This window comes from Dipodomys merriami, unplaced genomic scaffold (assembly GCF_024711535.1).
Source record: "Dipodomys merriami isolate MVZ:Mamm:240054 unplaced genomic scaffold, mDipMer1.0.p SCAF_19, whole genome shotgun sequence".
In the NCBI taxonomy this organism is placed as follows: Eukaryota; Metazoa; Chordata; class Mammalia; order Rodentia; family Heteromyidae; genus Dipodomys; species Dipodomys merriami.
Window position 1 is genome coordinate 4,517,260 of NW_027203270.1, and position 20,814 is coordinate 4,538,073.

At 45.2% G+C, this 20,814-nt stretch overlaps 2 protein-coding genes across 5 annotated transcripts in view; both read left to right on the forward strand.

Moving 5' to 3' along the window:
- The first annotated feature begins 2,397 nt into the window (after nucleotides 1–2,397).
- Smg8 (SMG8 nonsense mediated mRNA decay factor) lies at nucleotides 2,398–11,644 on the forward strand. The gene is made up of 4 exons (XM_070027030.1): nucleotides 2,398–4,162; nucleotides 5,919–6,064; nucleotides 8,344–9,216; nucleotides 11,205–11,644. The coding sequence occupies exons 1-4, from the start codon at nucleotides 2,404–2,406 to the stop codon at nucleotides 11,400–11,402; spliced, it is 2,976 nt and encodes a 991-aa protein (XP_069883131.1). The 5' UTR covers nucleotides 2,398–2,403; the 3' UTR covers nucleotides 11,403–11,644.
- A 2,782-nt stretch (nucleotides 11,645–14,426) lies between these two features.
- The window catches only part of Gdpd1 (glycerophosphodiester phosphodiesterase domain containing 1), a 33,988-nt gene continuing 27,600 nt past the window's right edge, over nucleotides 14,427–20,814 (forward strand). For 2 of the 4 annotated variants that reach the window (XR_011373039.1, XM_070027032.1), the window contains exons 1-2: nucleotides 14,433–14,723; nucleotides 19,943–19,985. Coding sequence is in view for 2 of the 4 variants with exons in the window: in XM_070027032.1 (XP_069883133.1) it covers nucleotides 14,582–14,723; nucleotides 19,943–19,985 (185 nt within the window). In the remaining 2 variants the exon portion in view is untranslated. Of the gene's footprint in view, nucleotides 14,724–19,942; nucleotides 19,986–20,814 lie in introns of all 4 variants that reach the window. The other 2 variants (XR_011373040.1, XM_070027033.1) reach the window with 2 other exon arrangements.

Here is a 20,814-nt window from a genome sequence, read left to right on the forward strand (position 1 = left end):
TCAGTGTCAGCATCCAATTCTTGAGTTCAAGCACTAGGACCAGCAATATATATGAGCAATATATATGTATATGGGGGGGTGGATATGATCAAAGTACATTATTATATACATGAATGGAAACATGATAAACCTCTTTTACCTGTACAATTTAATACACATGAATAAAACAATTCCAAACAAAACGTTCAAGAAAAATAGAAGTTTACTACCAGCAGGATGCCCATTTCCCAGCATGGTCCCAGAATGATTATGGTTCATGCCTGTAAGGAGGCTAAGATCTAAGGATCACAATTCTAATCAAGTCCAGGCAGTCAAATCTGGGAGAGACTTTATCTTCGATGAACCAGCAAAAAGCCCAAAGTAGAGGTGATTTGTGATTCAAGTTATAAAGCTCAAATTATATATTCCTGAGCAATAAAACCTATGCAGAAGTTCAGAGCTGGTGACTCATGCCTGTAATCCTAGCTACTCAGGAGGCTAAGATATGGCTCTTGTGGTTCAAAACCAGCCCAGGCAGGAAAGTCTGTGAGACTCATCTCCAAATAGCCACCAGATACTCGGATGTGGCTCAAAGTGCTATTGTGCTAGCCTTGAGCAAAAAGCTCAGAAACAGTGCCGAGGCCCTGAATTCAAGCCCCACAAATCACACACACACACAAACACACACACACACACACACCACCACCACCAACAACAACAACAAAAACCGCTGCAAGAGCACAGTGCATTGAGTTCAAGTCCCAATACTGGGGCTTCATACACACACACACACACACATATATACACACATTATTAGCTTAAAAGTGACTTGTGTTGGTGCATTCCCCAAAACCCTACACAAGGCAGCAAGGGCAAGAGGATTAGCTCAACTAGTATAGTGGAGGCTCTGGGTTCAATCTCCACTAATGAAAAAAAAATCTTAGCTGGAAAAGTTATTATTATTTTTTGGTTGGTCGTGGGGCCTGAACTCTGGGCCTGGGAGCTGTCCCTAAGCTACAGGCTAGCACTGTACCACTTGAGCCACACTACCACTTCCAGCTTTTTCTGCTTATGTGGTACTGAGGAATCAAACCCAGGGCCTCATGCTTGTGAGGCAAGCACTCTACCACTGAGCCACCTTTCCAGCCCCATGGAGGAATTATTTTTAACCTGTACTTCTGAGACCTTCAAAATCACTGACTTGGGGCTGAGAAGTTGGCTCAGTGGTAGAGTGCTTGCCTCGCATGAGTGAGCCCTGGGTTCGATTCCTCAGCACCACATAAGCAGAAAAAAAGCTGGAAGTGGCGCTGTGGCTCAGGTGGTAGGGCACTAGCCTTGAACTGAAGAGCTGAGGGACAGCGCCCAGGCCGAGTTCAGCCCCCAGGCCAAGTTCAGCCCCCCACGATGGATCTCCCCCCAAATCACTGACTTTCCCCCACTTCTGCTGTGTACTAATTATATTTATGAATTGAACAGGAGAAAGAAGTTCATCTTGCTTTGCAGTGTTTTTAGAGTGATGTTTCTTACACTTTAAATTGTGCACAATCAGAATTAACCTGTTATGCATAATTTGATTCAGAAGGTCTGAGTTGAACTTAGAATTATGCATTTTTGTCTTTCCTTTCTGATTGGTGGTACTGAGGTTTGAACTTAGGGCCTCATGCTGCAGGCATTGTCCTTGCCTCCTGCTCTCTAGTACCAAATTCTGCATTTTTCACAAGCTGCCTTTTACTCATCTTCAATCTACATCTTGTGTAGCAAGGTTACACAGCTTAAAATTTTCCTTCTGGCTGGGAATGTGGCTTAGTGGTAGAGTGCTTGCCTAGCATTCATGAAACCCAGCGTTCGATTCCTCAGTACCACATACACAGAAAGGTCTGGAAGTGGCGCTGTCACTCAAGAGGTAGAGTGCTAGCCTTGAGCAAAAGCAGCTCAGAGACAGTGCCCAGGCCCAGAGTTCAAGCCCCAACTGGCAAATAAATAAATAAAAATCCGTCTTTTCTTCCTGCTTCCTCCCTCCCTCCCTCCCTTCTTCTCTTCTTTCCTTCCTGAGATGGGATGTCATTATATTGCCAGACTGGCCTGGAACTCCTCCAGACAAGTAGCTGGGACTACAAGCAAAAGCTTCTTCACTCATTTTCTACTGCTACAAGGTTCACTCAAGGTGGTACTTTGGCAGTGATTTAGGATTCTTTACAATACAAACCTCTACCAGTTGTCTTCAGACAATTCCTACATTCTCAAGTGGAAGAAATTTAAGGCTTAGGGAAGAGGGCATTAAACTGGGAAAGGGTGGGGCGGGAGACGGAACCCAAGTAAGGGAAAAATGGGAACTGAAGAAACGGAGGAGGATTTTTACGACTGGACCGCAGCCGGTTGGATTTAGCGGGCGGACCGGAAGTGCTTTCGAGCAAGCGCTTCACGATGGCGGGTCCTGTCAGCTTGCGTGAGCTGCTCATGGGAGCCTCGGCCTGGATGGGCTCGGAAAGCCCGGGAGGGTCTCCCACAGAAGGCGGAGGCACCGTAGCTGGCACATCGGAGCCTCCGTGGCGAGAGGATGAGATCTGCGTGGTGGGAATCTTCGGCAAGACGGCTCTGCGCCTCAATTCCGAGAAGTTTTCTCTTGTGAACACCGTGTGCGACCGGCAGGTTTTCCCTCTCTTTCGTCACCAGGATCCAGGGGATCCAGCGCCCGGAATCAAGCCGGAAGCTGGCGCCGTCGAGGAGGCCGGTGGAGCTGGGGATCCAGGTGCTGCGTCCGGGGATCCGGTTCGGGGAACTTCAGCTGCTACGGAAGGTAATCGGACTGAGCCGGGTTCCCAGGACTTCAGCCTTTTGCAGGCCTATTACAATCAGGAAAGCAAAGTTCTCTATCTTCTTCTTACTTCCATCTGCGACAATTCACAACTTCTGCGGGCATGTAGGGCCCTTCAGAGCGGTGAAGCTGGAGGAGGCCTGTCTTTGCCTCATGCCGAAGCTCACGAGTTCTGGAAGCATCAGGAGAAGTTACAGTGCCTCAGTCTCCTTTACCTTTTCTCCGTCTGTCATATCTTGCTGTTGGTCCATCCTACTTGTTCCTTTGACATCACTTATGATCGAGTTTTCAGAGCCTTGGATGGGCTGAGACAAAAAGTACTGCCCCTCCTCAAAACAGCCATTAAGGATTGCCCAGTCGGAAAAGACTGGAAGCTAAACTGCCGGCCTTGCCCACCTAGACTACTTTTCCTCTTTCAATTGAATGGAGCCCTCAAGGTGGAACCCCCGCGGAGTCAAGATACAGCTCATCCAGACAAACCCAAGAAGCATTCACCCAAGAGAAGACTGCAGCATGCACTGGAGGACCAGATTTATAGAATCTTCCGCAAGAGTCGAGTCTTGACTAATCAGAGTATCAACTGCCTCTTTACTGTACCTGCCAACCAAGCATTTGTGTACATAGTCCCTGGAAGCCAGGAGGAGGACCCAGTAGGCATGTTGCTGGACCAACTTAGGAGTCATTGTACAGTAAAGGACCCTGATTCCTTGCTGGTGCCTACACCCCTTTCTGGGCCTAGGCGATACCAGGTGATGAGGCAGCATAGCAGACAACAACTTTCCTTCCACATTGATAGCACCAGCTCCAGTTCTTCCGGCCAGCTAGTGGATTTTACTCTTCGGGAATTCCTATGGCAGCATGTGGAGCTGGTCCTAAGCAAGAAAGGTTTTGATGACAGTGTAGGCAGAAACCCTCAGCCATCCCATTTTGAACTTCCCACTTACCAGAAGTGGATCTCAGCAGCTGCAAAGTTGTACGAAGTGGCTATTGATGGGAAAGAAGAGGACTTGGGGTCACCCACTGGGGAGATAACTTCTAAGATTTTAAGCAGTATTAAAGTCTTGGAAGGGTTTTTGGATATCGACACAAAATTCTCAGAAAACCGGTGTCAGAAAGCTTTACCCATGGCTCATAGTGCCTACCAGTCAAATTTGCCTCATAATTACACAATGACAGTCCATAAGAATCAGCTTGCCCAGGCTCTTCGAGTGTACAGTCAACATGCTAGAGGTCCAGCCTTTCATAAATATGCCATGCAGTTACACGAGGACTGCTACAAGTTTTGGAGCAATGGCCACCAGCTCTGTGAAGAAAGAAGTTTGACTGATCAACACTGTGTACATAAATTTCACTCATTACCTAAGTCAGGTAAGAGGGTGTGTGTGTGTGTGTGTGTGTGTGTGTGTGAGGGGGGGGGTTGTGTGTGTGTGTGTGTGTGAGGGTGTGTGTGTGTGTGTGAGGGTGTGTGTGTGTGTGTGTGTGTGTTCCCCCCAGCTTTCTTTTTTGCAAAATCTTTCTGAATGCAATTTTGTTTTGTTTTGTTTTGTGTCGGTCATGGGGCTTAAACTCTGGGCTTGGGTACTGTCCCTGAGCTCTTCAGCTCAAGGCAAGTACTCTAACACTAGAGCCACAACCCCATGTCCCCATTTTTGGTGGTCAATTGAAGATAAGACTCTCAGGGACTTTCCTGCCCTGGCTGGCTTTGAACCATTATCCTCAGATCTCAGCCTCCTGAGTAGTTAGGAATACAGGCGTGAGCCACTCTACTGAATCCAAATTTTTGAGTTGTGTTTTTGTTGTTGCTCACAGTGTTTTGATGTTTAAAAAAAAAGACTCCAGTAGACTCTTAGCTTCAATTAACCACCAGAAAACCGGAAGTGGCACTGCGGCTCAAGTGGTAGAGTGCTCACCTTGAACTAAAATGCTCAGGGACAGCACCCAGGCCCAGAGTTCAAGCCTCACAACCTACAAAAAGAAAAACAGAAAGAGCCCAGTAGAAATTTAGGTACCATAGCAGTATGTTTTATCTGCTGATGTAAAAAGGAAATTTTAGGGTCTGGGAAGTTGGGTCAGTGGTAGAGTACTTGCCTTGCATGCATGAGGCCCTGGGTCCAATTCCTCAGCATCACATAAGCAAAGAAAAAGCCAGAAGTGGTGCTGTGGCTGAAGTGGTAGGGCTCTAGCCTTGAGCTAAAGAGCTAAGGGACAGTGCCGAGATCCAGCGTTCAGCCCCCACCACCGACAAAAAAAAAAAAAAAAAAAGGAAATTTTAGTTATAACTTATTTCTCATATTCTTGTATTTAAAGAAGGAACTCTAATGAATTGGTAAGTGATAAGTCTTACAAAGTTTCAGATATTTTGCATTAACATTTTTACTTTAGAGTACTTGTTGAATTAAATATAACTAAGTGTATGGTCACCATGATGGTGGCAACAGGAGGGGAAAAATCCACTTAGGAATTCAAAATGTTAGATTAGGACTAGAGATGGAATTCAGTGGTAGAGTGCTTGCATAACATATTATGCCCTAAAATCCATCCCCAGTACCAAAAACTTGAAACTAAAAAGTTTTAGAGAGCTGGGAATGTGGCTTAGTGGTAGAGTGCTTGCCTAGCATGCATGCATGAAGCCCTGGGTTTGATTCCTCATAAAGCAGAAAAAGCTGGAAGTGGTGCTGTGGCTCAAGTGGTAGAGTGCTAGGCTTGAGCAAAAGAAGCTCAGAGAAACAGTGCCCAGGTTCTAAGTTTCAGGCCCAGGATGGCAAAAAGAAAAAAAAAGTTTTAGACTAAAAAATATAAATCACTTTATGTGCTTTTACTTGCTTCCTCGATGTATTTAGTCAGGTGTGTGTGTGTGTGTGTGTGTGTGTGTGTGTGTGTGTGTGTGTGTGTGTGTGTGTGTGTGTGTGTGTGTGTGTGTGTGTGTGTGTGTGTGTGTGTGTGTGTGTGTGTGTGTGTGTGTGTGTGTGTGTGTGTGTGTGTGTGTGTGTGTGTGTGTGTGTGTGTGTGTGTGTGTGTGTGTTTCCAAAGAACTATTCAGAGAATTTTAAGGTTTGCTATTTTTAGAATATAAGGTGACTCTACATTGTGTTTGTGAAATTAATAGTGATTTTTTTTTTTCCAGGAGAAAAACCTGAGGCTGATAGAAATCCCCCTGTGCTGTATCACAATAGCCGAGCTCGATCCACTGGTGCCTGTAACTGTGGAAGGAAACAAGCACCTCGAGATGATCCCTTTGATATTAAGGCAGCTAACTATGACTTCTATCAGGTAGACTCTGACTGTTTTTTTCTTCCTCCTCTTTTTTTTTTTTTTTCTTTCAGCATGAGGCTTAAACTGGGGTTTGAGCACTGTCCTTGAGCTCTTTTACATAAGGTCAACATTCTACCATTTTGAGCACCACTTCAAGTTTTCTAGTGGTTATGGACTTTTCCCAGGCTGGTTTTGAATTGTGATCCTCAGATCTCAGCTTCTTAGAGTAGCTAGGATTACAGGCATGAGCCACCAGCACCCATCCTATTTATTTATTCATCTATTTTTGCCAGACCTGGGGCTTGAACTCAGGACCTGCACACTGTCCCTGAACTGCTTTTGCTCAAAGCTAGCACTCTACCACTTGAGCCACAGTGCCACTTCTGGCTCTTTTCTGTTTATGTGGCACTGAGGAATTGAACCCAGTGTATGCTAGGCAAGCACTCTACCAATAAGTCACATTCCCAGCCAATGAACTCTTTTTTTGTTGTTGTTGTTGGTTGTGGGGCTTGAACTTAGGGTGTGGGTTTTGTCTCTGAATCTCTTTGTACTCTAGGCTAGTGCTCTACTACTTGAGCCACAGCACCACTTCCGGCTTTTTCTGCTTATGTGGTGCTGAGGAATAGAACCCAGGGCCTCATGCACTTCCCAGCCCTCTTTTTTTTTTTTTGTGGGTCATGGGCTTGAACTGTGGGCCTTGGTGCTGTCCTTGTGCTCTTCAGCTCAAGGCAAGCACTCTACCACTTGAACCACAGCTCCACTTCCAGTTTTCTGAGTGGTTTATTGGAGATAAGAGTCTCATGGCCTTTCCTGCCCGGGCTGACTTTGAACCATGATACTCAAGATCTCAGCCTCCTGAGTAGCTAGAATTACAAGTGTGAGCCACCGGCGCCCGGCCTTATTTTTTTTTTTTAATGAATATCATCTGAGTAAAACTACAGATTCTTTCAGAGCCTCATGTGATAGTGCAAGCCTATATCTCATACTCAGGAGGCTGAGACAGGAGGATGGTGAATTCAAAGCCAATGTTGACTACAAGCAAATTGAGGCCAGCCTTGGCTGCATAGGGAAACCTTGTCACACCAGAAACAGCAGAAGCAAATACCTAGGAAAGTTAATTCAACTGCAATGCAAGTTGAACTGCATGTGCAAGTTGAACTGCATGTGCAAGTTCTTATTTGCTCACATATTCATTGCTGATCTTCTTAGAATAAAGGATGTGCTATTTTATTTTATTCATTTAGGAAAAAGGTCTTGAAGACCATGCTGGTCTTGAACTCTGTCCTCCTGCCTCAGCCTCCCAGGTGCTGACCTATACTGGACTCAAGAATATATTATTTATTTTTTAGTGTATTGTTGGTTTTTAGTGGTTTACATTAATTATGTGCGAAGAATTTCATTGCTACTTTTCCACACATAACAATGTGTTGCTTAGAAAAATACTAGCATAGAGGCTAGGAAGGTGGCTCAGTGGTAGAGTGCTTGCCTTGCATGCATGAGGCCCTGGGTTCCATTCCTCAGTACCACATAAGCAAAAAGGAAAATGCCGGAAGTGGCACTGTGGCTCAAGTGGTAGAACGCTAGCCTTGAGCTGAAGAGCTGAGGGACAGTGCCCAGGCCCAGAGTTCAGGCCCCACGACTGGACCCCCAAAAAAAAAGAAAGAAAAATACTAGCATAAGGTTGGGAAGGTGGCTCAATGGTAGAGCGCTTGCCTTGCATGTATGAGGCCCTGGGTTTGATTCCTCAGCACCACATAAGCAAAAAGAAAAAAGCCAGAAGTGGCGCTGTGGTTCAAATGGTAGAGCGCTAGCCTTGAGCTGAAGAGCTGAGAGACAGTGCCCAGGCCCAGAGTTCAGGCCCCACAACTGGACACCCCCCTCCCAAAAAAAAAGAGAAGAAAAATACTAGCATAAATTGTAAAAAGGAGTCATTGTAATATTTACAAACATGCAGGTAATGTACTTTGATCAACATCATCTATATTGTTCTTTTTTTAAATCTCCCTTTCCTCCTCTCCCAAGTGTGGTTTTTTTGGTTTTGTTTTTGGTCAGTTGTGACACTTGAACTCAGGGCCTGGGCTTCTCTGCTCAAGGCTAGTGCTCTACCACTTTGAGCCATAGCGCCGCTTCTATTTTTCTGGTGTTTAATTGGAGAGTCTCACAGACTTTCCTGCCTGGTCTGGCTTGAAACTGCAATCCTCAAATTTCAGCTAGGATTACAGGCCTGATCCACCAGCACAGAGCTAAGAAGTTTATTTTAAATGAAAATTTTATATGTTTTTTTCTCCCCTTTATAGCTTCTGGAAGAAAAATGTTGTGGGAAGTTGGATCATATCAATTTTCCAGTATTTGAACCAAGTACTCCAGATCCTGCTCCTGCTAAAAATGAGTCCTCTCCTGCCCCTCCAGATTCAGATGCTGATAAGCTTAAAGAAAAAGAACCTCAAACTCAAGGAGAGAGTACAAGCCTGAGTTTAGCTTTAAGTTTGGGCCAGTCCACAGATAGCTTAGGTACTTATCCAGCTGATCCACAAGCAGGAGGAGACAACCCAGAAGTTCATGGTCAAGGGGAAGTAAAACCTGAGAAGAGACCAAACTTGGTTGATCGACAGGCATCCACAGTTGAATATCTTCCAGGAATGCTACATTCAAATTGCCCAAAAGGTCTCCTACCCAAATTCTCAAGCTGGTCTTTGGTTAAACTAGGTCCTGCTAAGTCTTACAACTTTCATACAGGTTTGGACCAACAGGGCTTCATTCCAGGAACCAACTATCTAATGCCTTGGGACATTGTCATTAGGACTAGAGCTGAAGATGAAGGAGACTTAGACACAAATTCATGGCCTGCTCCAAATAAAGCTATTCCTGGAAAAAGAAGTGCCATCGTAATGGGAAGAGGAAGGCGACGAGATGACATAGCTCGAGCTTTTGTGGGCTTTGAATATGAAGATTCTCGAGGTCGGAGATTCATGTGCTCGGGGCCTGAAAAAATAATGAAAGTGATGGGCAGTGGACCAAAGGAATCAGCTTTAAAAGCTCTAAATAGTGATATGCCCTTATATATTCTGTCATCATCTCAGGGCAGAGGGCTCAAGCCACATTATGCTCAACTTATGAGACTTTTTGTTGTGGTTCCAGATGCTCCTTTGCAGATAGTACTCATGCCTCAGGTAAGAAATACAGCTTTTGCTCCAAACAAAAATTGCTGATGCTTGTTTTGATTATTTTTAAAAATACAAGTTAATTATTTTATTAGTTTTTTTCCCTAAAGTACAAGTTAAATAGTTCTTTAGTAAGTAGTTCTTGGGTTTAAAATATCTTTTAAGGGGGTTGGGAAGGTGGCTCAGTGGTAAAGTGCTTGCCCTGCATGCATGAGGCCCTGGGTTTGATTCCTCAGCACCACATAAGCAGAAAAAGCCAGAAGTGGCGCTGTGGCTCAAGTGATAGAGTGCTAGCCTTGAGCTGAGGCCCAGAGTTCAGGCCCCAGGACTGACTACCCTCCCCCCCCCCAAAAAAAAAATATATATGCCTAATATTGTTTCTTAAAAAGATGAAGTAGCTGTGCATCAATCATTCATGCCTATAAGCCTAGCTACTCAGGAAGCTGAGTTCTGAGGATCATGGTTCAAAGCCACCCTGGGCAGGAAAATCCATGAGACATTTATCTCCAATGAACTACTCAGAAAAAGCTGGAAGTAAAAAAAAAAAAAAAAAAGCTGGAAGTGATGCTGTGGCTCAAGTGGTAGAGTGCTAGCAACTCAGGGACAGCTCCTAGGCCCTGAATTCAAGTACTAGTACTGGCACAAAAATAATCAGAGGATTTTAGCTATAGTCCCAGTTACTTAGGGAGGCTGAGTAGAGTCACTTCAGTCCAGGAGCCCAGGCTATTGATTTCTGTCTCTTAGAGACAGAAAAAGATTATGGGTAGTTTTTGGGTTTTTGTTGTTTTGTTGTTGTTGTTGTTGTTTTTGTTTTTTTGTCAGTTGTGGGCCTGAACTCTGGGCCTGGGCACTGTCCCTCAGCAATTCAGCTCAAGGTTAGCCCTCTACCAGTTGAGCCCCAGCGCCACTTCCAGCTTTTTCTGCTTAGGTGGTGTTGAAGAATCGAACCCAGGGCCTCATGCACGCAAGGCAAGCACTCTACCACTGCGCCACCTTCCCAGCCTTGTTTTTTTTTTTTGGCCAGTCCTGGAACTTGAACTCAGGGCCTGGGCACTGTCCCCTGAGCTTCTTTTGCTCAAGGCTAGCACTCTACCACTTGAGCCACAGTGCCACTTCTGGCTTTTTCTGTTTATGTGGTTCTGGGCTTCATGCATGCTAGGCAAGCACTCTACTACTAAAGCCACATTCCCTGCTGGTAGTTTTGTTTTGATCAGTTTATGTGCTTTTATTCAAAAGCAGAGCTTGAAGTTAAAATGTCTGGCTGGGTATGTTGATACATGTCTGTAATCTCACTTGTTTGAAATTTGGAGACCAGAGGATTATGGCTGAAGACCATTTAGGCAAAAGGTGGTGAGACCATCTACATAGACTTTCCTGTCCCAGCAGAATTTGAACTGCAGTCCCCAGATCTCAGCCTCTTGAGTAGCTAGAATTGCAGGTGTGAGCCATTGATGCTCTGATAAAGGTTTTTTGTTGTTTATTTATTTGTGTGTGCCAGTGTTGAGGCTTGAATTCAGGCCTTGGAATTCTCGCTTGACTTTTTCTCAAGAACAACTGGCACTCTACCACTTGAGCCACAGAGCCACTTCATGTTTAATCATTTTTTTTGGGGGGGGGGTCCAGTCATGGGGCCTGAACTCTGGGCCTGGGCGCTGTCCCTCAGCTCTTCAGCTCAAGGCTAGCGCTCTACCACTTGAGCCACAGCACCACTTCCGGCTTTTTTCTTTTTGCCTATGTGGTGTTGAGGAATCGAACCCAGGGCCTCATGCATGCAAGGCAAGCACTCTACCACTGAGCCACCTTCCCAGCCCCATGTTTAATTTTATATTGCCTTTGAACCTAGTGGTGCTTAAGGCATTGTCTAGTTTGTTACTGAGAGTCTCAAACTTTCACTTGTTCTAACACTGGAGCCATGCCTCCAGTTCTTTCAGGTGTTGAGAAATGTAAAACCAATTGTATTTCCTGTGTTCTTTTCTTTTTTTGTTTTTTTTTTTCAGGTTCAGCCAGGCCCACCACCATGTCCAGTATTTTATCCAGAAAAACAAGAAATCACTCTTCCTCCTGATGGCCTTTGGGTCTTGAGATTTCCTTATGCATATGTGACTGAGAGAGGACCTTGTTTTCCTCCTAAGGAAAATGTACAGTTAATGAGTTATAAGGTGCTCCGTGGAGTTCTTAAAGCTGTGACACAATAAGAGTTTTCCAACCAGTTCAAGCCTTAACCGAAGCTGGTTTTTGGTTTTGGTGGGAGGTTTTTGTGTTGTTGTGGTATATGTATACTGTGTTTTTCCCAAACCCAAATGTGTTTTGGTTACAGGTTTCAGTATTTGTATAATAATTCTTTCACTATTTCATTACATTGTTGATATTTATTGCCAATGGGGTTACAGCTTCCTAATAAAGACTGGCTTAGTTGTAGAACAAAAGATCATAAAATATATAAAGTTGATAGCTCTCTTTTCTCGTGTTTCATCTTCACTGCTTCTTATTGAATGTTTCATAACCATGTTGGGTCAAAACATTGTTTGCTAGAATTGTTTTTGCTAAGCAGGTTTTTCATTTAAAGATACTGCTTCTGGCTGGGTGCCAGTGGCTCAAGCCTATAATCTTATCTACTCAGGAAACTGAGAACTGAGGATCATGGTTCAAAGCCAACCAGAGCAGGAAATCCCATGATATCTTATCTCCAATTAACTACCAAAAAAGCTGAAAGTGGAGCTGTGGCTCAAGTGGTAGAGCACTAGCCTTGGAAGCTCAGGAACAGTGCCCTCATCCTGAGTTCAAACATTCTTTTACTCACTAAGCTAAATCCCCAACCCTTGTTCTGATTAGTTTTGAGATAAGAGTCTTGGTTTTCTTTTTTCCTAGCTGTCTTGGACTTCAGTCTTCCAAATTGAAGCTTCTTGCTGTAACTAAAGTTGGTTGAGATAGTTGTCACAAATGTTTTTCCTCTGCTGGCCTCAAACCAAGATTCTTTGGCTCTTCACCTCCTGAGTAGCTTGCCTGGCCAATTTCTTTTCTTCTTCTTCTTCTTTTTTTTTTTTTTTTTTTTTTTTGAGACAAATTCTGACTAGGTATTCCAAGCTGATCTTGAACTCTGAATCTTCCTGCCTCTACCTCCCAAGTGCTGGGATTATAGCCATGTAGTGAGAACTCCTTAAACATGCACATATGTAAATGAGACTTAGGCCAGAAACTCAATTCTAGGAGTTCCAACATACCAAGTCTGGTCATTCATCTCAGTACAGCAAATAGAGACAAGTACTAGTGAAGTGTAGTGCACACAAAGTAAGCATTTCAGCTCATCGTTGGGGTACTGACATGAACTTTGCATTTAAATAGAGGAAGAACTGGGGCAAGGGGAGGGAAGTATGTACAAGCAAGTAGTCCTGGATAACATAGCTGGTTGAGCATTATTTGAGTTCTGGTTCTACAAAGAATTCTGGAGCCATTTTTATTGCTATAATCACTTGAGGGGAGCAATTCAAGCTTTGAAGGAAGTGATACTTTACAACTAAAATTTCTGTTTTTGTGCCTATTACATGCCAGGCAAGGTATAGTCTCATCATTATAGGTAGTCACCCTCATTAGGTGATGATTTATCCTGAGGCTGTTGTTCTTGGGGGTAGTTTCATTCCTTTTGTCATAAAGATGTTATTATTAGTCCTATCCTTGAAGCACAGGACAGTCACTCAGAGCAAAAAAGACGGTTAGAAAATGAAGGCAGGGATGCCAAACTTTCATCCTGCTTTATAGCTACCTTTTATCCATCCATCCATCCATCTCTTCCCTGGGTTCAGGATCATGTGTTTGTATGAGCCATAACGGGCTTTTTTGCTCATTCTACTAGTTGAGCCATGCCTCCAGTCTGGCATTTTGTTGGCTAACTGGAAATAAAGAATTTCATAGGCTGAAACCTTGCCTGGTCCCAACAGGTCTACTGAATAAACCTACCCCTTACCTGAATACCACGTGAGTGCTGCTGTTCTTACTCGGCTACCTCTCGCTGCTCTTTTCTAGCTCTCTCTGCTCTCTCTGCTCTTTTCTAGCTCTTTCCTCTCTTTCCCAGCTCTCTCTCATTCCCAGGCCTTTCCCAGCCGCGTGGAGTGCCAACCTTGCCTGGTCCCAGCAGGTCTACTGAATAAACCTACCCCTTACCTGAAAAAAAAAAAGAATTTCACAGGCTGAGAATGTGGTTTAGTGGTAGAGTGCTTGCCTAGCATGCATGAAGCCCTGGGTTTGAGTCCTCAGTACCACATAAACAGAAGAAGCCAGAAGTGGCACTATGGCTCAAGTGGTAGCCTTGAGCAAAAGAAGCTCAGGGACAGCGCCCAGGCCCTGAGTTCAAGCCTTAGGACTGGCAACAACAACAGCCACAAAAAAGAAACAGATCTTCCCAAGGATGACTTTCAACCATTATCCTCCAGGTCTCAGCCTCTTGAGTGGCTAGGATTGCAGGCATCAGCCGCTGGCATCCAGGGTCCCCCCCCTCCACCACCCCCTACTGAAGATCAAACCATGCTAGGCAAGGACTCTACCACAAATCCTAGATTAGTTCCTTTAAATTGAAATGTGAGCCTGGTGCTGGTGGCTCACGCCTGTAGCTACTCAGTAGGCTGAGATCTAAGCATCATGGTTCAAAACCAGTCTGGGCAGGCAAGTCCATGAGACTGTTATCTCCAATAAAACCACCAGAAAGCTGGAAGTGGCGCTGTGGCTCAAGTGGTAGAGTGCTCGCCTTGAGCTGAAGAGCTGAGGGACAGCACCCAGGCCCAGAGTTCAAGCCCCACGACCAACGCCCCCCCCCCCAAAAAAAATTGCAATGTGGCTTGGTTGTTTGGAATGTGTGCGATGGCTGGATGTAGGGATGAAAAAGAGACTAGTGGAGCCTTTGGGGATTCGATGCCAAGACAAAAATGAGAAGAATATCTATTGCATGCTAGACCTCAGTTAATTGTTTGCATTTCCTAGAGAAGCCTCTAAAAACCTGCTGTGGAATCTTCTTTCCTTCTTCCAATTACGGCAGGCTTTCCTGAGGCGTTCCCTTTGAATAATAGCCTTTCCAGAAACACACACACACACACACACCACCAGGTGACTCAACGCAGCACCTTGACAGAAAACCGGAGTGCGCTTGCGCTTCGGAGCCCCTTTGTTACTCGGGGGCCCAAAAGTCAGACTGCGCCTGCGTGGTAAACCGGCACGAACAAGTGCGCTGCACGCCCGACACCGGCGGGGGGCGAACAGACCTCGAGCAGCAGCCGCCGCCGCCGCCGCCGTCGCCCGCCGCAGCCGTTGCGCCGCAGCGGCGTTCAGCGATCTCTCTCCTCCCACTCAGAGACAGGAGACTTCACCCCGGGCTCCGAGACCGAGAATGTCGTCCTCCGCGGCCTTTTATCTTCTGTCGACCCTGGGAGGATACCTGCTGACCTCGTTCCTGTTACTGAAATACCCGACCTTGCTGCACCAGAGGAAGAAGCAGCGATTCCTCAGTAAACACATCTCCCACCGCGGAGGTGAGCGGGCCTCGGGGCGGAGCGGGCTGGGGGGAGGGGGGGCCCTGCGGCGGGCCGGGGCCGGGCCGGGGGTGTGAGGGGTGTGAGGGGTCCCTCGGGCCGTTCCACCTGAGGCGGCGGCGGCGGCGTGGAAATGCGGGGAGAGTTTTGAGGACGAAAGGGATGGTGTGGTGTGGGGGCGCCGTCGGAAGGGGGGATTTTGAGGGGAGGACACGGGAAGGGGTGAGAGCCGCGGGAGTCCAGGGGTCCTGACCGGGGTGGGGTGGGGGGGGTGAGGGAGGAAGTCAGGACGGACATGAAACGGTAGGTGGGGGTGGTGGGGGGGTTCTGGCGTCTGGAAGGATGATGGCTAAGGACCCTTTTCTGGCAGCCAGGGTCGAGCCCCGGATACCCTGGGTCGGGGGTGGGGTGGGGTGGGGGTAGTGGGGAGGGTGGGAACCGACGGCTCGGAAACCAGCCGGTGCCCCCTAGCAGGCCCGGTGAACTCTCAGGGAGGATCCGAGGGTACCTAGAGCTTGATGATGCCTGCAGGGTGACAGTCCTTCACCCCCAGTAATTAAGAAGAGAGAGGAAATGGAATCCTCCAAGCTGGACATATGCTGACCCAAAGCCACAATTAGCGCTTGGATGGAACTGGAAGGCCCTGTTCTAGGGGCTCCAAACCTTGCACCTGTTTCTCCACTCCCCCCCCCCCCCCCCCCGCCGTTGTTGTTGCTTTTGTTTGTTTGGCTTTTTTTTTTAGTACTACTATGTATTCCAGCAATCACAGTGGATTTCCAAAAGACTATATCTATATATCTATATCCCCCAGTCCCTAGGCACTGTCCCTGAGCTTCTTTTAGCTCAAGACTAGCACTCTACCACTTGAGCCACAGTGCCATTTCTGGCATTTTCTGTTTATGTGGTACTGAGGAATCAAACCCAGGACTTCATGCATGCTAGGCAAGCACTCTACCTCTAAGCCACATACCCAGCGCCCAAACACTCGTTCTTTCTCTCCCCCCCCACCCGTGTATGTGTGTGTGTATATATATATATATAATAGAACAGTATTATTTAAAGAAAACAAAGATCTGTTTCTTTTGGAAATGTCTGCTGAAAGGATTCTTGGTAGCAGTATTAGACAGCACCCAGGCCAAGAGTTCAAGCCCATGACCACCATCACTAACAACAAAAATAACAGCTAATTACCAATTATCTATGTTGTCTCTGCTAATATTTTGAAATGTAACCTTTAATGACACATTTTCCTACATTTAGAATCATTTGTGAGTGATACATTTATTCCAGATACCCACAGAGTCAGGATAAAGATAAAGATAGCAAGGGAAAGAATGTAACTGCACCTTTCTGTGTCTTTGAGCCAATTGAATTAAATAATGGGCTTTTTTTTTTTTTGTGGGTCGTGGGGCTTGAACTCTGGGCCTGGGCGTTGTTCCTCAGCTCTTCAACTCAAGGCGAGCGCTCTACCACTTGAGCTACAGCGCCACTAATAATGGGCTTTTAAGAAAGTATATTCTGTTCGTTCACAAACTTTATAGACCATGAGAATGAAAATTTGCCTTGTGAAGGTTAAAATGTGTGACTTTTACTAAGTATCACTATTCCACAACACTGTGAAATATGTGAAATTTATGTAATCACCTAATCTCAATTTTAAAAAAAAGTGAGAGAAGGGATGGGTTAGGAGCAATGGGTGACAATGTTGTCACTTAAAGATAATAAAAATTATTATTATTTTTTTTGGGGGGGGGTCCGGTCAAGGGCCTGAACTCTGGGCCTGGGCGCTGTCCCTCAGCTCTTCAGCTCAAGACTAGCGCTCTACGACTTGAGCCACAGCACCACTTCCAGCTTTTTTCTTTTTGCATATGTGGTGCTGAGGAATCGAACCCAGGGCCTCAGGCATGCAAGGCAAGCGCTCTACCACTGAGCCACCTTCCCAGCCCTAAAAATTATTTTTAAAAAGAAAGTATTCTGTTCATTGCGGCTGATTGGCCAAACAATAAAAAATGGTAACTGATCAAATCCACTCTCTCCCTTGTAACTTTTATCCTTGTCCTCAAGGTAGGAGGCTGTAACAATCTGGTTATCTTGCTGTAGATTCCCTTGGCATGTAAGGGTTGCTCTTGCACATTGGCCCCAAAATTTAATTGTCTGTGGAAGAAAACAATCTTAGGCATCAAGTTGAGTTTCCAGAGTCCCAGAGGAAGTAGCATTCTGCAGTTGTACCTTGAGCTTTGTTTTCATTTCAGCTTTGTTCCTTCATTCCTCTATCAGGGAACTCTTCACTTTTTAGTGAGGACTTTTTCCCACCAGGCTTGTTCATTCCTTCTGATGGCTTGGTTGCAACAGAGTGAGTTAGCTTTCCTTTAATAATACTATTTTACTTAATAAAGCAAACTTTAGTAAACTAAAGTGCACTTTTGTGTGTGTGTGTGTGTGTGTGTGTGTGTGTGTGCGCGCGCGCTGTCTCTCTCACACACACACACACACACACACACACACACACACACACACACACACACACACACACACACGCCAGTACTGGGGCTTGGACTCAGGGGCTGGGTACTTTCCCTGTGCTTTTTTTTGATGATGTGAGTTTAAGCCCCCCCCCCCACACACACAAAATCCTTTTTTTTTTTTTTTGTGGGTCATACAGCTTGAACTCTGGGCCTGGGCATTGTCCCTCAGCCCTTCAGCTCAAGGCTAGAGCTCTACCACTTGAGCCACAGCTTCACATCCTGTTTTCTGGTTTATTGGAGATAAGAGTCTCACAGGGCTGGGAAGGTAGCTCAGTGGTAGAGTGCTTGCCTCGCATGCATGAGGCCCTGGGTTTGATTCCTCAGCACCACATATGCAGAAAAAAGCTGGAAGTGGGGCTGTTCAGGTCTCACAACCAGCCTGGGCTGGCTTTGAACCATGATCCTCAGATCTCAGCCTCCTGAGTAGCTAGGACTACAGATGTGAGCCACTGGCACCCAGCTTTAGCTGTCTAGCTTTCTATGATTCTTGGGTTTCATATGATCTCCCTGTGATTCACTGATATTGTGTGTACGTGCGTGCGTGTGTGTGTGTGTGTGTGTATGTGTGTGAGTGTGTGACCCTCCTGGGGTTTGCTCAGGCCTGAGTGTTGTCTGTGAGCTTTTGTCCTCAAGGCTAGCACTCTTCCATTTGAACCACAGCTCCACTTATGGCTTTTTTGAGTGCCATTAGTGCCCTGCTTCACAGACATTTTTCACAGAAAGTTGATTTATTGCAAAGTAACTAGATTGATATGTTTATATCTGTATATAAAAACTCACCTTTCCCCCATACACACACACACACACACACACACACACACACACACACACACACACACACACACACACACACACACACACACAATTGCAGCAGGAAATTGCAGGGAAAACATACTAAATACTCTTTTTCCTCCCCAGTCCTGGGGCTTGAACTCAGGGCCTGGGTGCAGACTCTGAGCCTCTTTGTGCTCAAAGCTAGCACTCTTATCACTTGAGCCACTGCACTACTTTTGGCTTTTTCTGAGTAGTTTATTAGAGATAAGAATTTCATGGTGGGCTGGGAAGATGGCTCAGTGGTAGAGCGCTTGCCTTGCATGCCTGAGGCCCTGGGTTCGATTCCTTAGCACCACATAAGTAAAAAGAAAAATGCCGGAAGTGGCGCTGTGGCTCAAGTGGTAGAGTGCTAGCCTTGAGCTGAAGAGCTGAGGGACAGCGTTCAGGCCCCACGACCGGACCCAGAAACAAAAAACAAAACAAAACAAAAAGAATTTCATGGGGCTGGGAAGGTGGCTTAGTGGTAGAATGCTTGCCTTGCATGCATTCCTCAGCACCACATAAGCAGAAAAGGCCGGAAGTGGGTGCTGTGGCTCAAGTAGTAGAGAGCTAGCCTTGAGCTGAAGAGGAAGAGCTGAGGGACAGTGCCCAGGCCCAGAGTTCAGGCCCCACGACCGACCAAAAAAAAAAAAAAAAAGAATTTCATGGATTTTCCTTCCCAGGCTGGCTTTGAACCATGATCCTCAGATCTCAGCCTCCTGAGTAGCTAGTATTACATGTGAGCCACTGTCTGAGAGGACTGCATTTTAAGAGTAGCCCAGAAAAAAAGTTAACAAGATTGTGTGTGTGTGTGTGTGTGTGTGTGTGTGTGTGTGTGTGTGTGTGTGTGTGTGTGTGTGTGTGTGTGTGTGTGTGTGTGTGTGTGTGTGTGTGTGTGTGTGTGTAGCCCTGGGTTCGATTCCTTAGTACCACATACTCAGAAAAAGCCAAAAGTGGCACTGTGGCTCAAGTGTAGAGTGCTAACCTTGAGCACAGAGAGGCTCAGGGACAGTACCTAAGCCCCTGAGTTCAAGCCCCAGGATTAGCTTTAAAAAAAAAAAAAAAAAAAAGGAAAATGCATGCAATTCTGTTAGGTACTAGTTGTCTTCCATATTTCATGTTAATTAAAATGTATGTGAAATTATTATTTGCAGAGCCAGAAATTGTGTAAGTTGCTTATTGAAATGAAAACATTAATGATCAAGCCTGTTTTTATGAATTATGCAATCATTAATAGAAAGAAAGGGAACTTAATAAACCATTTCATGAGGGACCTACCATTAAATAATTCCTTGGAGAAGAATGTTATACTTCTTAATTAGTCCCTTAGTTACTCTTCAGGTTTTTACCATATGTCTGATTAATTTGCAAGTAAGTAAATAGAAAATGGAAATAGAGACCACTATGAATGATATGTTGAAATAAAGTTGAGATAAAAAGGCTGTCTAAATTTTAGCATAAAAGTTAAAGCACAATAGTAGTAAAAAGGATGGACTCTGAAATCATTTTTCTTGTGCTTGAATTCTGTCTCCCCTTACTAGCTGTGTGACTTTAGCCAATTTGGGGAGTAGGGTGGAATACAATCTCATTATAGCCCAGGCTGCCATTGAACTCATGATCTTCTTGCCTTAGCTACTGAGTGCTGGGATAACAGGCAAGTATTACCTTGCTCTTCTTGAGACAGTTTTTTTCTCTAGGTATACATACATACATACATACATATTAGTGTGTGTCTATGTGTATATTGTGTATCCCGAGGTGTGAATATGTATGTATATATTTGTGAGTATATATCTATATAATAAGTATCAGGATTCATTATCTTATTAAGATCAAGTTCAAAATGGCTAAATAAATGTTTCAAATTTTATGTTTTCATAGGTGCTGGGGAGAATTTGGAAAATACAATGGCAGCCTTTGAGCAGTAAGTCTATAAGAAACGAATTTTCTCTTAAAATTATTCATTCAAATGATGGTTCATAGAGTAGAGATAGTATTCACATACTAATAATAGTTATGTCTATAAAATTAATATTTTTTTAGGGGGGGGGTCCGGTCATGGGGCCTGAACTCTGGGCCTGGGCACTGTCCCTCAGCTCTTCAGCTCAAGGCTAGCGCTCTACCACTTGAGCAACAGCGCCACTTCCGGCTTTTTTCTTTTTTTTTGCTTATGTGGTGCTGAGGAATCGAACCCAGGGCCTCATGCATGCAAGGCAAGCACTTTACCACTGAGCCACCTTCCCAGCCCTATAAAATTAATATTTTATCTGGGAGCTGGTGGCTTCTACCTGTAATCCTTGCTGCTCAAGAGGCTGAAATCTTAGGATCACAGTTCAAAGCCAGCCCAGACAGGTGAATACTCACCTAATAGAACTATTTAATATGACTTGAGATTGCATGAATCTGTTTGGTGTATTAAAACCAGAACATTTGACAAATCTTTAAGAAAAAAGAGGTTAGAAAGTTTTCTAACTTAGTTTTCCGTATTACAGTAGTAGAATTTCCTGCAGGAGCCAATGGCTCATACCTGGAGGTGTGGGATCTCAGGAGACTGAGATATGAGGATTGTGGATTGAAGCCAGTCTGGGCAGGAAAGTCCATGAAACACTTATCTCCAATTGATCATCAAAAACCATAAACAGAACTGTGGCACAAGTGGTAGAGCACTAGCATTGAGCTAAGAAGCTTAGGGACAGTTCCCAGGCCCCAAGTTCCAGGACCAGTATATACACATACACACACACACACACACA

Coding starts and splice junctions, on each gene's coding strand:
- Smg8 (XM_070027030.1), top strand. CDS start 2,404: ATGGCGGGTCCTGTCAGCTTGCGTGAGCTGCTCATGGGAGCCTCGGCC. Junction 4,163..5,918: donor TCACTCATTACCTAAGTCAG/GTAAGAGGGTGT, acceptor TTTTTTTTCCAG/GAGAAAAACCTGAGGCTGAT. Junction 9,217..11,204: donor AGATAGTACTCATGCCTCAG/GTAAGAAATACA, acceptor TTTTTTTTTCAG/GTTCAGCCAGGCCCACCACC.